The sequence below is a fragment of the Solea solea genome, chromosome 6, assembly GCF_958295425.1.
Source record: "Solea solea chromosome 6, fSolSol10.1, whole genome shotgun sequence".
Classification (NCBI taxonomy): domain Eukaryota; kingdom Metazoa; phylum Chordata; class Actinopteri; order Pleuronectiformes; family Soleidae; genus Solea; species Solea solea.
The window spans coordinates 22,319,747-22,337,691 of NC_081139.1; the positions used below are offsets into that span (position 1 = coordinate 22,319,747).

The 17,945-nt window shown below is 40.1% G+C and overlaps 2 protein-coding genes across 4 annotated transcripts; one reads left to right on the forward strand and one right to left on the reverse strand.

The window, feature by feature from the left end:
- Positions 1-532: 532 nt before the first annotated feature.
- zgc:113184 (uncharacterized protein LOC553745 homolog) lies at positions 533-7,054 on the forward strand. Its single transcript, XM_058631832.1, has 6 exons — positions 533-614; positions 2,960-3,065; positions 3,206-3,231; positions 4,382-4,510; positions 4,598-4,968; positions 5,325-7,054. Exons 4-6 carry the CDS (start codon positions 4,399-4,401, stop codon positions 5,499-5,501), a joined length of 660 nt encoding a protein of 219 aa, XP_058487815.1. The 5' UTR covers positions 533-614; positions 2,960-3,065; positions 3,206-3,231; positions 4,382-4,398; the 3' UTR covers positions 5,502-7,054.
- A 225-nt stretch (positions 7,055-7,279) lies between these two features.
- On the reverse strand, positions 7,280-17,358 carry nab2 (NGFI-A binding protein 2 (EGR1 binding protein 2)). 3 transcript variants are annotated; one of them, XM_058631811.1, is made up of 8 exons: positions 16,168-17,358; positions 15,915-16,024; positions 14,244-15,160; positions 13,941-14,074; positions 13,510-13,561; positions 13,271-13,373; positions 12,948-13,133; positions 7,280-8,755 (listed from the first exon to the last, which is right to left on the reverse strand). In XM_058631811.1, exons 3-8 carry the CDS (start codon positions 15,147-15,149, stop codon positions 8,658-8,660), a joined length of 1,479 nt encoding a protein of 492 aa, XP_058487794.1. In that variant the 5' UTR covers positions 15,150-15,160; positions 15,915-16,024; positions 16,168-17,358; the 3' UTR covers positions 7,280-8,657. The 3 variants fall into 3 exon arrangements, with proteins under 3 accessions (XP_058487794.1, XP_058487793.1, XP_058487791.1); XM_058631810.1 differs by having other exon boundaries at positions 15,915-16,028; XM_058631808.1 differs by having other exon boundaries at positions 15,915-17,358.
- Positions 17,359-17,945: the final 587 nt, after the last annotated feature.

Below are 17,945 nucleotides of genomic sequence, written 5' to 3' on the forward strand. Positions count from 1 at the left end.
GGTGTGGAATAATGGATTATTATCATCCATTATGTTTATCTGGAGAAAACAGAGAACAAAACAGAGATAAGTTGACCTGGCGTTGGGCCTTAGAAATTCATCACTAGTAAAGATGTTGCATTGACAATAAATAATCTTTTGTAGTATATGGTTTCTAGAGAGAGTGTACACATTTGTATTCTCAAATGTGTAATATATGCAAGAGCACTAAATGTTAATACACACACAAACAAATCAACAAATGACTGAACAAATGACAGACCAAATAAACAAACAAATGAAAGAGCATTAACTGCATCAGAGATACACAGAAAGCATCTCCATTGAAGGGTTATGATTATGATTCGACATTTTCTTTGTTGAATTCATACGTAATGTATGAATTCAACAAACAAAATGTCGAAAAAACAATAGCTCAACAGTTCCTCCTGAATGAATAAAGTCTCATTGAAAGGCCTTGACTTTTATTTTGAAAGCAACCTCGTTGAACAGGAAGTTGTATTTTGGCGGGGCTCACCTGGGTTTGACGTAAGTTTGTTTTCATAGACAAAAGTGTGAGGTCATCGTTCGGCTGGAGGAGGTTGACAAGAGCAAGACATGCTTTCATTTTCAGCGTAAGTAAACTTTATTAAATTATGTTTGAATCGGACACCTTAAGACAAATGTGTGTCTTTACATGTTTGAGGCTTCACACCTGTTTAAAAACAGCTGGAAAGTGAAAATGAAACTGAAAAAACGAGTTTCAATGTGACCCTTAGTCACCACTTTACAGCAGATTACCATGAAAGAAATCATTTGTGATTAGACAGAGATAGAGGCTGAATCCAAAATGTGAACAAAGAAAGGAAGAATATAATGTAGCTATTTACGTATACTGTGTGTAAGTGAACAGTAAAGCAAACAAACCTATGATACCTAATGAAAACGGAAGATAGATTTTTAGTACAGCACACTTGACTGGAGAAGAAGCAGCTGTTTTGATATGGTTATGCATTTTGATAAAATAGAATAATGGATATATACACAATGGCTGTAAATAGAAACAAAACACACATGGTCCATCAATGGTAAATAATGATTAATTTTATCATAGACAGTACGTTTTCCATGGTCTTTGAAAGCCTTACACGTTTGTGATTTTGAGAAAATGACTTTTTAAATGTACATAGGTCATCAAAAGCTCTTGAATTTATATATTTTATATAATTTATATATCATATTTTTTTGTGTGAATGTATAAAATGTAGTGTTGCTCTCTGCCCTGTCTTTTTTGTAAATTATGTTTTATTATTGTGCCTGTTTGTTCTGCATAAGTTGGACTGCAAATTCAGCTAATTATGATGACAACATGAACAAATACTTCAATGGTCAAAATAGTCTATATTAATACAGCGCTTTTCTAGTCTTGATGACCACTCAAAGCTGCTTTACACTTCAGTTTTTACATTCACCCATTCACACCCATTCACTCACACATGCATACAATGCATCTATGTGCAGCTCATTTAATAAGCACACATCTTTCATACCCATTCACTTGTTGCCGGCGCAGCCGTCAGGAGCAACATGAGGTTGTCTTTCACAAGGACACATCGGCAAATAGACTAGTGGAGCCGGGAATCAAACCCACAACCTTCCTCTTGAAAGACGCACACATGTCAGATGAAGGCAAAATGGCAATAAGCTACTGTAGCATGCCTCTTGGATCCTGCCACTAATGGAAACAGGCTGTAAGATAATGTATGCATTAAATTAGGGCTGTAAAAAGTATCTTAACACAGAAATATTGCAATATTTCATGTTGAGACACTGTATCAATTATTTGAAGCACTGTATTGATGTATACAGTGGGTTTTATGTTGTATTTAAGCCTTTAACCACTATTTAGCTGCAGGCTTTTGTCCATCTGACTTTCTCCTCCTTCTTCTGCTCCTTTCACTAGACAAAGAAAACTGTATATTACTTGTACATAAACCATGTTATTTTGACCACGAGAGCTTTTCTACAAATTACAAAACTATTTTGGGTGGTAAAAAGTGCCTTGCTTAAAGTATCCCAATATATTGTATTGAGACATGTATTCTCAAAGATTCTTTAACATACACAGCCCGACACAGTACCAGCTCTGTGTCACTGTGGAGCCCTTTCACAGCTCATACAGTTCCACGTTGTGGAAATGCCAGACTAATATAAACACTGGTTTGTATCTCTCTCTTTGTCTGAAGCCTTTTAGCAAAAGAATAACAGCAAGAGAGTTGCTTTGATCTACTGTCTGCCACTCAAGTGGAACCTGTGATCCATTTAATTGGAAGTCATGATGTACACACCGTATACAGGATATCAGAGCTGGGATCTCCTTTAGAAAACTTAGAGTTAACAGATTGTGAATATGATGGGTAGTGTCCATATGTGCTTGTCCTGTGAAAGAACCCAATTTGAATGCAGCACACTTAAATACAGGGTCTAGCACACACACAGGGTCATTCAATTACAAACCAAGAAATTTAGCTTGGACAAATGTATGTAAGACACATCAAAAAGTGTATGAAAATGATGGTAGTCAAGTGAAAATGCTCAACATTTAGAGAATGACGTCACACTCCTTCCAGAGAAGGAGTGTGACGTCGTTTGAATGTGCTGCGGTCATAATCTCCCACTAACAACATATCTTACATTAACAAACAATCTGCCATGTAACAGTCATGTGACAGTGTAACTGGGAGATCATGTTCCAAATTATACTGAAAGTGTTCTCACTTCTCCTTTTTCAAGTGCTACTTCCTTCTGTTTACCAGTTCCTACAGTTGTGACGCATATTACATCAGTGAAGCATTATTTCCATTAGCTCAACAGGGAAAGCGTCTGATGAACAGTTGTCACTGTGACAACTTTGTTTCAGGCTGTGCTCTGTGAGTGGATTACAGTCTGTGTTTAAATGCTGTGTCTGATTTCTTAACAGTAACAGGAAGCCTGATGGTAAACTGAAGGAGAAATCTTGCTGTCGTGAGGAATGATGAGGAGTCCTGGAGTTTAGCAACAAGAGCTTGCAGACGAGCCCATGAAGAGTAAGTATATTGAAGATGCTCTGGGATTAAAGTGGGGTTTTATTTTGTTTCATTTTGTTGCCCTTTGTAAGTATAAAAATGACACTAATCATTTTAATCTTTCTTTGTTTCTTTCATTCATGAAATATATTCTCCTCCAGAAATCTGTTCAGCAGATGTGGTACAGGTAAATATCAGAAAAAATTAAAAAATGTTGATCAGTGTTTGTCAAACCTGGAAATGATGATGTTCTCGAATATCTTGTTTTTGTCCACAAACCTTCAGTTTTAATGATGTCTTTGTTATATGGAGCAAAGAAATTAAGAAAATATAATATAATGCTTCAAACCAATTCATCGATTATCGAAATAGTTGACGATTAATTTAGTAATCAATTAATGATCGATTAATCAAGTAATTGTTTCAGCTCTAGACCGTTTCACTAACATGAAGGTCTCTCACCCAAGAAAGAGAAATAGAAACAATCAAAGAAAGAGCCCTTTACAGCAAGGTTAGATTACACAATACAGGGAACTAAAAAACAAGGAACTAGGAAAACAACAACGAGTGCTGACTCATCTCATCTGTTCTGTACAATGAACAAGGCATTTGCATGGTAAAACAGAAGAACAAAAACAGAGTAAATGTGTTTAGAAAAACGACCCTCCATGTTCCTATGGAGGGTGGTGCATTATAGTTACTGGATTTACTATAATATACTGTCACTGCACAAGTGTAATGTCAATGAGGTCGACACCGCATGTGTAGGTGAAAGGGAATTATGATTATCACCACTGGGGAGAATTTTAAGAAGTTGTATAATGTGATGGTGTGGTGATGATTTTTCTCCCTGAATCAGGCCAGTTTGTCCACTACTTTAGTTCAGTGATTCTCAGCCTTGGTCTCCACATCTTTTCTGTGGGATAGTTGTGGAAAAAGAAACATTGAAAACAGAATACAATTGTTAAGACTGGAAATTGTTTTTGTATTAAACAGTGTGTACCATTGTCTTTAATGTATGGACAAAGATGCTTGAGCAAAACAAAACACCAACATTTTGCCAAAATAAGTTATGAGTGGGGTCAAGGTCGTGTGCACAAGTCTGTTTGGTCTGACATTGATATTGGTGTGACATTTCCTGAAGCCTCCGCTGTTTAGAAATATAATATGGTGAACATGCTAAACAACATCCTCTTAGCACTGACACTATGTTTCACATTATTATTCCAAAGTACAGCATCACAGAGCTGCTGTTCACACTTTATCTTGTTTTTTTGTCATGTATACCCAACACTGTGAACATTGTGACTTCTTCTTTGCTCTTAAACTCACTGCAGATCCCTGAGCTGGCGAGATGGAGGAAGCGTACAGTGAACTGTACCAGCAGTTCCTCCGTATGAGGTTGCTCTGTCTGAGACAAGCAGCTCTGTTGCATAAACTCACAGCAGCCCTGCAGAAACAGCAAGGTTTATGTAAAACCAAATCCTAATGTTTACATTACAGTACATGTAGCATCTGTTAAACACAAATCAAAAACACGTGTCTTTCTGCAGGTGCCACTGTTCCCAATGGGGAGTTGAGTGACTTGATGTCCATTCCCGTCCAGTGTACCCAAGAAATCCCTCTGTTTTTCCACGAAAAGCCACAACCAGTAACGGCAACAGCACTTAACCCTGAAGCTCAGTGTGGCATCGATGGCCTGCCCGGGAACTTTGGGACGTGGTCTGATCTCCTTGCTGAAGATATGTCTAAACTCGGTGTGAATTTGCCTCAGTGGAGAAAGGAGTGTGGGACGCTGGAGCATTTTGTTGCACCCATGTCAACCCTGGACTCCGCCAGGTGGCAGGGGGCTTCATCCACTGAGTCCAAAACTGCAGGGCAAGTGGGTCGTCCAAGCAGAGACAGATGTCTGCACAAAATGATGGTAAGTGTTCAAAATCTCATGTGTGCCCATGGGTTCTCTAAAGCCGTGTTTCCACCGAGTGGTTCGGTTCAATTTGGTACAGTTTGCATTTCCATTAGGAACCCACCACAGGGTGGGTTGTGTTCAATGTCGCCGTTTGTTGTCGTCACACCTCGCGCTGCGCAGCCATCGGGCACAGCCCACTCCCCACCTACCAAGTAAAGGTACTGTTCTCAGTTAAAACACAAGCCTGACCCAAGGCTTTACCATTCCAAACCATACCGTACCTAACCAAACTGTACCATGATGGAAACACAGCACAAGTCCATTCTTTTGCCTCACAAAGTCCCCGACTGACTTGTACTTGTCTGTATCAGATGCCGCTGTCAGACGGTATCTCTCAAGGCAATGACTTCCTGGGCCAGTCTGATGGTTTGCTGTTGTCAGACGTGGCGCTGCAGTCTCACGTGTGCAACTTCTGCCAGGCAGTTTTCCCCGGAGATACAACCACCAAAGGAGAGTTCCTGCAACATCTCCACACCCACATCACCTAGACACGGCTGATCAATCTTCTTGTTCTAATATACAGTGTGTTAATGTGTTTGCATGACAGAGCAGGTAAAAATCAGTTCAGTTCATCTTCTTTTTGACCATAGTGCATCATCTGCCTCCGTCTTGCCCTCTCCCTTGTGTCCACCAACTGTCCTCCTTGAGAATATCCATGAACCTTCTCTGTGGTCTTCTTCTTTGGCACCTCCATCTTCAACATCTTTTGTCCAATATGATCCCTGCTCCTCCTCTGCACGTGACCAAACTATCTCACCTTTGACTCTCTTACTTTATTTCCAAACCGTTCAACCTGAGCTGTCTCTCAAATATCAGTTCACCTGATCTCTGGAAACAATATACGCTTTCTTAATGTGCTCAGAACTTTGCCAATGGACAAACTGTTATTTTTTTGGAGTGAGAGTGAAAAATTAAAAGGCAGAAATAGCCTTCATGTGCTCACATTATATGCAAAAGTATGAAAAAAAGTTTTTAAAATATCTCAGTTGACACAAAGGACCAACTATTGTCTCTTTCATCTACAGCAGGAATATGTAGCCATGGTTTTATTTGTCCAGTTTTTGAGATTTCTGACCACAGACTTTAAAGAAAGTACATGTATTTGTTTATGATAGCTTAGCTGTAACCAAAAGAATATGAAAGTATCTGCTCCTAGTTGGAATAATACCAGTTGTGGAGCAGTAATTATGTAATATCTTGTTCATATTGCTTAAAATAACTTGTTTCTTCATCCTATCGGCACAATGAAGTTTTAAAAAAATATTTTATTATTTAGATAATTAGTCATTAAATGAACATCCAGTGTACAGGGTTTTTTTAACGTCTGAAGTGGAGCGTAAAACCAATCAGCTGGCTGCTGCTCAGCTCTATGGTACAAGAAGAAAGAGCCCAGGCTAAGAATAGCCTCAGATATTTATGTCCCTAATTGATGGTGCTGACAGCTGATTGATGATGGTGCCTCCCCTCCTCCGTTGCCACATGCTGCTCTCTGAACCACGATAAAGAAAACCAATTCAAATGTGATCATTCTTACATGATCAGAGAGCTCAGGGACAATTGTTTTCCCTAAACATGCACGTGAACATATGAGCAGGTTTTGAGGACTTCTATTCAGAATGAGTCCACGATTTTTGAGCTTTGAACTCAGTGTTCATGTTTAGTGTGTCATTCTTATCATTTAGCAACTGATAGCTGAGGCTGATGGGAGTGTCATGAGCTGAATCCATGGAAATGCACAAGATCAACCTTATGGTGGCACTAGAGGAAAAAGACAACCAAAGTCAGTTGTATATAACCTGTAGGAACCATCAATGTCTGCATCAAAATGTCCAGGCAATCCATTAAATAATTGTTACTTGTGATATATTTCTGTGTGGACCCAAGCGTTAGGCATTAATAACTGTAAAGTGCAATTATAGCGATGCTTAATTTTACGTTTAATGTTCAGTTAGTGTTAGTGTTTAATATTGAGTTACAAATACACTAACTACACTGAAATAAACTAAACCATACAGATTATTTGTGGTTTTAAAATCTTAAAGCTGTTATGTTTGGTCTTCATTTTCATGATGTGTCATCCCGTGTGTGTGTGTGTGTATGCATGAGTGCATGTATGAGTCCAGATAACATCACTGGCACAGGTGAGTCATACCAGTGTCGACGCAGAGTGTCAGTGAAACAAACATGATGACAGTAGAGGTGTCGCTGGCTCTGTGACGCAGTCAGTGCAGCCAGAGTTGAAAAACAAACAAACTGTGCGACACGCTGTGGATTTAAGCAATAAAATAACATTTATTGAGATGTAACAAAATAAATAATCTGTTTTTAGCAACATAATAAACTGAGGTTACTAATGCTCAGGGGACAGGCAGGTGTCACTGATTCACAGAAAGCTACCTCACTGATATACTCTTGTTATCGAGGGTACAGAAATCCTAACATGATCATTATCAACACTTTAAGTAAACATGGAGTTTGAACATCATTCAGTTATTGGGGCCAGTAGGTTGAAATAAATTTTAGGAGCTGCTATATGAAAAATCAAGCACCATGAGATTCTGCATGTTTTCTCTTTTTCAAAAAACTAACACGAGGCTGCCCTTGGCCACATCTATGACCAAAGAAATGATTCCATATACAGACGACCACAGGCCATGGGTTTCTGCTACACCTAAAAAAAAGTACATTAATCATCGAATGTTTGATGGGTAAATGCTGTGGTACCTGTAATATTTAGTTGTGAATGCAGGCTGTACAACTGGCACAATGTCAAAAACCTCACTTCACTGTATGAAAAGAAAAGACAATGTTGTTTTCACTTGGAAATCAAAGTGTCTGTGTTCATTTTTTTTTTTTTTTTAGAAAGAAATGTTTCCAAATCATTTAAATGCCTCAAACTATTTTCTTTTACAAATATTATCCGGCCTTTTGTCCAAAATTGTTTAATCAAGGAAGTGAGGGAGTAAAAAATAATAATAATGGTTCATAAAATGATGCAGCAAAGAACAAAATGTTTCTGAACCTACCCCGTGGTGTTTAAGTGTCATTATGCTCTGGGAAATGTCAATCATTTTACAGTACATAACACTAATCGTTTTCCAGCTCCTCATGCATAACTTGTCTTTGCATGTCAAGGCAAACCGTTCACGTCGGAATAAATCTGACTTCCACACTGATGTGTGTCAAGAACCAGCACATGGGTTTGTTTCCTGAGGGTGATGAGCTGTCATAGTCTTAAAATAACATGAGTAATCTGTGTTGCTGTCAGTGTACTCGGGCTGGGCTGAGTTAACAGATTTCATTTCTAAAGATGCAGTGCCCTCTGCTGTGTCAAGTACATTTCACTTTTTTAAGCAGATGCAAATAACATAAAAAATATATCAGATCTTTACTAATAAAATAATAAAAAGAGTGTCTCCCCTACTTTTTAACGTGTCCCTGCAGGTTTATGATCTTAACTGCTGGTAAAATCTGACATTTACTTGATTCATTTTCTAGTCCATGAGTGTTTTCTCAACATCGGAGGCTTGTGATGTCAGTGAAGTACATGTGTGTGTGAAAAGCCTGCTCATTAACAGCACAATCTGAAGGGAGTTCAATGGCAGGTTGAGCACAACTAGTTCCCTGTTAACCTGTAAGCATTTTCATTTCCCTCGGTGACTTGAGTTGTCTTTGGTGATGCAAGGGCTACTGCTCCTGCACGCTGGTAATGAGCTCCGCTTCTCCGCTTTACTGTCATGGTCTGTGGAGAGATGTAAAGTTTGAGATGAGCTCAGGAGCTGATCAAAGAACAAGTGTGGATATAAATAAAGAGCACTGGACACTAGATTTCAGACTGAGGCAAGTGCTTTTGTAAGTGTTTTTTAAAGCCTGCAACACCGTAAATATTAGGTCACTTAAAGTCCCAGTGTGCAAAATTAAGGTGGGGTTAAAAATATCCCCCATACGTAGGAGTGTCTAAGTGTAAAATCACTCTTTAAAATAAAACTCATTTGTTTTTTGTAGCCTTAGAATAAGGCTTTTATATGTTCTTTGGGCAAGTCCTTTGCTTTACAGAGCAGCCAATCTGTTTTGAGATGAAATCTTATTATGGAACGTAGAAAAAACAGCGCTATATGAATCCAAAGCATAAACTAACAAAGAAAAGGGGGAAATGGAGGCAAGAGTGGGAGAGTGAAAGAAAGGAGAGAGTGGTGAATGAGTGTTTACGTCCTCTCTGTATGGAAAGGCCACTGTAGTTTCCTGAAGAACGTGGGAGAGGGACGAGTGAGCAGTGGAGTATTTGTTGCATTTTTCCATCGTACAGTTCTAGCACGACTCGCCTCAACTCGTTCTTTTGCTTTTCCATGAAGGATAGTATAGTATATTTTTTTGGTACCTGCTGTAGCGAGACACAGGCGAGCTGAGCCGATACTAAAATGTGAGGTCAACAGACTGCCGGCCACTGAGAGTGTCATCACTGGAAGAGTCATGAGTGCGACGTCCGACACAAGAATCAATCCGAACAATGCCGAACTGTAGATCAATTAAAAAGTCTTAAAAATCCTGAAAACATGCGTTAAACTACAACATTTAGCAAGGAAATGTCTAAAGTCTCAATATTTAACAGAGGAGTCTGGTGTATTTAGCGGCAACACTGTAGGAAGCCGGCGATTGTGAGCCGAATCACAAACCGGTCATTCGTATTTCAGTTCAGTGACTGTGTCGGACAGAGTCTGTGCTCTGGTCACACAGGAAGTACTGAACTCATCTTTTTAATTAACTGATTCTAATGATTCAATCCACCAGAAACAACTTCTTTGCCTGTCACTAGTTTGTGTGTTTGTGTCGCGTGTTGGCGGTTTCATGCAGCCATGCTATGACGACCCCGCCCACATTGAAGATGTACCTCGAAGTAATGGAAAACAACGTGTCTGATACCAAACTGAGTAGAGTTGATTTGAGTATAGCCGAGTAGTGCTAGAACTGAATCATGGAAAAGCACCATTGGTTGCACTCTGCCGTCTCGCCATTAGGTGTCACCAATTCTTACACACTGGACCTTTAACTGCAGACTATTAAAAGAAAATAAATCAATTAATTTGCTTCTGCAAATCACATGGTTTGATTAGTTGCTGTTGTTTATTGCACTGAACGAAAACAAACATATATTTCCAGTATTGCAGAGGGTCATCGTTTTTTGATTGGTGAGGTAGTAATGAGGTCAGCCAAATGTCACTTATGCTCTATATTTTTACTGCAGAACATTCATCATGAAGAACGATTACAAAAAAAAACACATTCGACATCTTTACTACAGTATCTTAATGTTTAAAATCTGTTTTCCTTCGGTTTATATGTACACAATTTGTTGTGTCAATGTGCTTTAACACAATGCGGTGTATAATATAATAATGATAAATGAACAATAATTATTTGTAACTCCACAAAAATTTATTAGCAAATATGAAGTAACGTACAAATGAAAGGAGAATGTGGTTGAGGATTCTGATGATTTTGAATGATGAATGACGTGTGATCGGAGAAACCAACATCAAAATTTGGTAGAAAAAGGGTGACGTTGAAAGGAAATGAAAGACAGTTGTGATATATAAGAGATAAACAGCAGGAGGGAACTTAGACAAGAAAGGGAGAAAGACACACACAACAAAGCCAAAGTGAGGGAGATCGACGTCAGCGATTAAACATATGTCATTTTTGTTATTTCCGCAGTTCTTTTGGTAGAGGGAGAAGTTGTATAAAAAAGACTGTGCCATTTCCCTGCCCACAGGTTTTATTTTTGCACACTGTCGCTTGGTGACTCAATGCAACACCCCTCCAATTACCTCCCACTCCCTCGCCCCCACGCCCCATCCATCCCGCCCTTCAGCCCACACACCTAACACACTCTGACGTCAGTTGATGCTGAGAGGAGGGGGGGTCCGATTCTGCCACCCACGGAGTACTTCCTATCCCTCCTCCTCCTCCCCCACCCCCTCATATCTTTGCTGGCTTCCTTCTCATCGCTTCATCTCCTCGGCTGACTTTCACAGCCCAGAACGGCTTACTTGCCCAGATGACTCGCTTTATTTCTTTCTGAAGAAATGTTACAACAGTGTGACCCCCACCGTCCATCTCTCACTCTTTTCCTCTCTATATATTGCTCCCCGCCTCCTTCTGTTTCCCCTTCTAACGTCTATCCTCTCTAATTTACAGTCTGGTGAAGTTCACTTGTGCATAGTGGGAGGTGTCACCTCAGAGAGAATGTGACTCACTGGAGTTCAAGCTGTAGAGCTATAAAATATTCATTGTTACGAGAGGTTGGGGAGCCTCTGTCATTTTCAACTCAACCCCAAAATCAACATCATGCTTTTCAATTATCCCTTAATTTCTGAATTAAAAAAATAAAATTGTTTCAGACATTTAGGGAAATGCGTTTCTTCCCAATCGCAATGTAATAGATTATGATAGATTATGTACATGTGCTATGTTTCCATTTAAGCAATAAACATACATATTAAAACATATATATTAGAAATGTATGTACACTTTTACTATGGATATTTAAAATATGTTTTAAACTTATATATCCAGAGGATGAATATTTGTGATAATAATGTATCATAACTAACATGACATAATTATAAGGCAATATCTCCTTTGTTTTATGAACATACTGTATACTTCATACATTTCTATACGGGTTTGCTTTCGCGCCAAGAGTCGGATGAAAAGGTCGAGCATTAAGACTGTAAACAAAACAGGATTGAACAGTTAGCCTGGCTCGTCTTCTGTAACTGTAGTGTAAACCACTAATTTACACGTTCTCTCCTGTTTAAATGATTTGAGAAACAGTCCAACATATAACCCTGGCTTAAATAGTGAATTGTAGAAATTAAACAAAGCTTTATACAGGCACTAAATTTACTTTTGGACTGACCTAACTGTAAAACTAAGCTACGCTCAGCTTAACTAAGCTAAGCTAAGTTTAGAGCTTTGCTAGCTTCATGTCTTCAGACCATTGACTGTACATAAAAGTGGATGTAGCCCTCTGGTTTAAAAAGCAAAGCCTAAGAATTAGGATAGAGGCAGTTGTTTGCCCATAGGGGGCGACTCCACTGGCTGTAAAAAGAACTCTTTTTATGAATATGAACCTTTTTCTCACTTAATTAACATCAGTAAACATTAACAGGCGTGAATGATCTCAATTGCTAGTTTCAAACATTTTTCAAAGGAATATAATGTTAATTTTGAAAATTATGTTCCCATTTAGAGGAAACATAATATGAGTGGACACCATTGTGATTGACAGCTAGCATCATCCAAGAGGTTCCTTCCCAGCCAGCATGTCAATGTGGGCCCCATAAGGGTTATATTCGGGATGACAATATGGGTCCCAAACGGGTTTGTCTGTGGTTTCCATGGTGGCCCCTGTTGTGTTTGCTCACATGGACTTCTCATCTGGGGCCCATGTTGCTGAAACCATAGGGGACCTGCAACATTTGCCCACTTCAGGCTCATGCCCACTTAGTACCCAAGTAGCCTGAAAAGGGTACAAAGTGGGGGTGAGCTTTAAGTGGGCAAACGTGGGTGGGGCCACCATGGAAACCACTTGAGACCCATATTGTCACCCTTAATATAACCCGTATGGGGCCCACATTAACAAAACCCAGCTTGGCACTTGTCAAATTGTAAACCTCCAGGCTTCACATTGGGAGTTTGTTTTGCAAACAGAAATGTACGTACATTTTGATACCAAATTTAACGCTCAGACGAGAGAGTTCTGATCTGACTCTCCGCCAGACAGCAAGTACATGAACAAAAATACCAAACAATTCCTTAAACCTCGTGAAGATGAGTAAACATTGTAAAAAAGAAAAGGAAAAAAAAAGCACTTTTATTTTACATCTGTTATTAAGCACATAAAGTGGTAATGTCATTATTTGAAAAGTCACCTGTGGAGCGGGTCCCTTCTGATCTTAGGCTGATCTTGCCAGCCCGATCATGTGACACCATTCGAGCCAATCGCAGCCCTTCGTCCATTAGTGTTTGCTGTATGAGATGGCGACTCCAGCTGGTGGGGTTGGAGGTGTCAGTGTGGGGGCGGGGGGAAGGAGACTGGTTGCACTGTGAGCCAGTGTCTAACAGGACAGACAGAGCTGGGTGTTAATGCAGCCTTTTTCCAAACGTTTATTTTTAGACAAACAGGAAGGATGTCAGAAAGAGAAGATGTGATCTACTGGACATATTAGTATGACCTAATATTTGAGTTTTTTACCATGTGGTCCACTGTCCAGGCTTTCTGTAGATAAGCTGTCTTCGTCTGCCCTCTGGGTCAAACCCTCTGAACCCTCAGCTCCGAGAAGTGATGACACGGTCTCCTAAAACACATGATCACTGTCACTTTAGCGCTGATGAACCATTTCAGACGGTTGAAAGGTAGCATGGACCTTTAGAGAATGTACCATAAGTTAGAATCAAACTGAAACTTGTGACAGTCCTGCTCTGAACACTCACCTCATGTCTCGCTCTCTTCTGAGACACCACACTGTTGTCATCTGGATTTGTCCTACAGAAGGAAAACAACAAAGTCATATGAATGTGAAAGGTCATTCTTCAAACTGGAAACAGGATCATTATTTAATTAATCAGATGTGGTTTGTGCTCTGTTGCTACTTGGGTAATTTAGATTTGTTTGTGCTAGTGTTTATGTTCATAAAAAAGTGTGAAACATTAAAAAAATATAGGATTTTGTGTAACACTACAGCGGTTGGACTTTAAAAGTTAATTCTGAAAATGAAAACACCGGTCAGAGGATGAGTCACGTAAGCCATGTGTAACCACAAGTAAACATGTGCAACATTTCGAGTGTAAATGATTTCATTCACACTCGTACACATGATGATAATCTGCCTCGAATACATGAGCATGATCATGCGTTTGGTTACCTTGCATGCTTCAGTGTGGAGGTGTAGGCACATTTTCTCGCCACTTGCCGAGCTAAAGAAAAGAGCTCCACCCGTCTCAGCAAAAGGGCATTGTCACGCATACAGAACTGAGCAGCCGCTTCATTGATGATCAGCTGAAGCGAGAGGGACAATAAAAAACAATATCAAGACGAAATTCTCACCTTTGTTTTGTCTGTATAAAGTTTTTTTAATTTATTTTTTATTAAGTACTTCAAATTTCCAGGTCAGTATGAAACATGATGCGATACATTCACCTCAGCTCTGGTCTCTGATGGTTATTACCTCATGGTGTGTGAGCTGCTTGCCTTCTCTCCTCTTGGAGTCAAAGCGCCCATAAATGAGGCTGTACTTTCGGATCTCCTCCTCCTTGTTCACATCCTGGGACCCCATTTTGAAAATGTGCCCCACAGTCTTTGCCATCTTCTTGTTCATCCTGAGCAGAGTCTTCACCTCTGCAGGATCTGACCTGGGCAGGGTCCTGAGGAGCCTCTCCACACTCTCCACCACCGCCCTTGCCGTTTCCCCATCCAGCTGTCCTCCGGGCCAGGCTGACAGAGGTGCCGGGGCAAAAGAAGCAGAGGGGCTTGGAGATGTGGAGGGACCAGGAGGACATGCTGACAGCAGAGGTGGGCTGGGCGGCTCCTCCTCTAATCCAGATGTAGAAGTGCAGTTTCCATCTGGCTCTGGGCTGAGCCAGTGTGGGTCCATGGGTGACAGGTTTTCCCTGTAGTGTGTGTCTGGTGGTTGTGGTGAGGCCTGGGAGCAGGGGCTTCTAGGACTCCCACTGTGCATTGGAGTAAGACACGTCCGGTCCTCCCTTTCACACGGTGACCCTGGCTGCCCATTGCTCACAGACTTCCTGGGCCCGCCCGCTGACCCACTCGTGCCTGTTCCGTCAACTTTGAAGAGTGGTATGCCCCCGAGTGGGACGTTAGAAACAGGCTGGTTGAAGAGGGCAGGGTTTGCTGCCCAGTCTCGGAGGGCCTTTTGCAGCCTACGCACATGCAGTGGCTTGGTGGCCATGCCAACTAGAGCCATGATCTCCAGGAACTCCTCCTCCGCTGCCTCACAGAGCTGCTGCACGTCGTCACCGCCCTGCTGGATGAAGGTTTCATAGTAGGCCAGCAGGTTGGCCCTCTGCAGCACCCGATAAAGCTGCAGCTCCCCAAGTGTGCGTGGCAGAGACATGGCACACGGTACTGGGCAGATGAGGCAGGAGAAAGGAAAATGTGATCATCTATTTTAATAAAGTAAATGATAAATTCCTAACAACTCAATAGAAATCTTCAACAAATAAAATAAAACAAATACTTGTATGTGCATGGCTTGGAGCAGAGCTTCTCAGTTTTTTTTTTATCAGCCTCTAAAAGATGAATAATATATCAACCCCTCATCTATTTCCTTTGGAATGAGTTGACAATGATCTGTTTAATTAAGGAGAGTGCTAAACTGGGCACAAAATAACAAAACAGCAAACAAAAACAATAACAAATCGGATGCTCAACATGGATACGCATAAGTCCATCAAGTATTAGTGGCAGAAAGACATTCAAGACACTCTGAAGTAGAAAAATCACATGTACCCTGATGAAGACTAGAGTCAAAACGTACTAGGGGGTTTTCCCAACACTAAAGAATGAATTAATGATTAATAAAGATTTTTTATAATATGTTTTATAAAACTTATAACCTCTTAAGAAAGGAACGTGGTCGATGTACATTTTGAAGACGTTTTTTTGATTACAAAATGTTTCATGTACTGCATGTTTAGACCTCTATATCATGATACTTGGTTTTGGACACTCTTGGCAATGTGCCACTGACCTCTGGACCCCCCAGGGCCCCATTACTTTGAAGCACAATAGGCAGGCTGTAACTATTCCCACCAATCTTGAAAGGAATTTTCATATAAGCCACGTTGAGCCAGAATAGTTGCGTATAGACTTGTCTTACCTTCTCCAGGTCAGGTAGATGATGAAGCAGAGAGAGGAGACGGGCGTAATTACGCAAAGGTGTCTCTCCAATCACCGAAGTCACAGACAGGTCCGTACTGCTGAGTGAAACTGGCTAACACGAAGAAATGGAAACTAATGCCACTTCAGCCACATTGAAAGCACACTAAAGTACAAATACACGGGTAAAAATGATATATTTGTAAAATAACAAACAAACACCGGATACAGAAAATATCCCCTTCGTTTCTTACCCCAGTGCCTTTCGCCGCAAGCTTCCCCTGCTCAGATCTACGTAGTAAATCCCTTTTGCGTATAGTAGCTCGTCTGAAATCACTGGCAGAAATCCTCCTCCGGCGCACCGTATTGGTTGCTGGCTGCCTTTTTGCTTTCTGCGTGGGCTGGAGAATGACGGGGGCGGACTGCAGCACGCCATCTGACCGAAAAAGAGCCTTCCTCTCCCGGTAGAGAGGCGGCTTTCAAATAGGAGATGTGGGTGGTAGTGGTGGGGGCTCGAAATTAACCCTGTGCGTCTTCGAGATCACTCTGTTACGCAGAAGCTTTTTTCCGGGGGGGTCCCAGAGTTTTGCCAGATCAACAGACCCTCAGAGAAGTAGTCAGCACACCAACACTGAAGGTGCTTACAAGTTTATCCTGAGAGCTACTGTGTGCAGATGTGACAGATGTGGAAAGGCTCACTTCACGCGTCAATTGCGTCATAAAATTACCAGCAATATCAGTTCATTTGATCTGTTTCCATCCTGGCACATGTTGCACTTTGGAAAAGCATACATTTAGTCATCACATCTGTATGATTTATTTTTATGGATGATCATAACGTTCAGCTTTATTTACTTGGATTTAGCATTTGCTAGATCTAAATTTAAATAATAACAGGGCCGGGCCAAGCCTTAATTGGGCCCTAAACTGAATTAGATTGGGCCCCCCTCCCACCACCTCTGAGCTGGCTTGACTATTATTGATACAAATGTAACAGTATATATTACATCAATTATAGTTGTGTTATTTACAAACCAGGGTCACTTTTGTTTTGTTTTTAAAGGAGACATATTATACCCTATTTCCCAAGTTAAAATAGTTACCACTAAGTGTGGTGATACTGAACTTGAATTAATCAAATAAACCCGTTTAATGACTTTGGTTTTTAAAACTTAGAACAGATGTGCAAATGTGCCCTAAATGAGCAAATCTTCAACTCCAAAATAAAACCAAATATTTTAAGCTCAACACTATTTAGTTATCTAAATATATCTAAAGATATCTAGATAAATGTTTTTTCTCCACACACTACTGCAGCTGTTTAGTTCACTCTGCTTATCCACATCCAGAACCAGCATCTAAAACTGCTCTCTCCTCTCTGTTTCTCAAGTACTTTTTAATGTGCTGTTGCTACTGTCGGGTGTAGGCTGGTGTAGCGTTTAGCACTGTTGTGGCCCTACGATGCAATGGCAATGGAATGGCAATATGACAGTAAGACACATAATATTCAACAGACCAACTCATAGACAGTATGGACAAAATACAGACATTAAAAGAAAGACATGGAAAATAAATAAATAGATAGATGCACAACTTAAATTCTAAAAAATAATCCATTATAAAAATTTGATCAGATCAAAAAGGTAAGACAAGTCTATAGTGTACGAGGGAGACATAACATATTGTTATTGTTTATTATTTTAGATATTGCATCAAAAAATATGTGAACATATCTTTATTCTGTATGAGTTAAATTACAACAGCAACAACAACAACAATGATAATAATAATGATAACAATAAAAGTATTAGTATAATAATTATCATTATGTTATATTTAAGTATTTGTGAAGTTTGTGATTGTAGAGAGTGTCAACCACCTCTTGCAACTCAACACAAAATAAATTAATATCAGGTTTGGAATGAAGACATTTAATTTATGGATATGGTATTTTCCTGTAAGACATATAAATTCAGTCATATCGTCCACAGATTTTTGAATTACAATAAAACTTTTCTTTTATACACCTGCA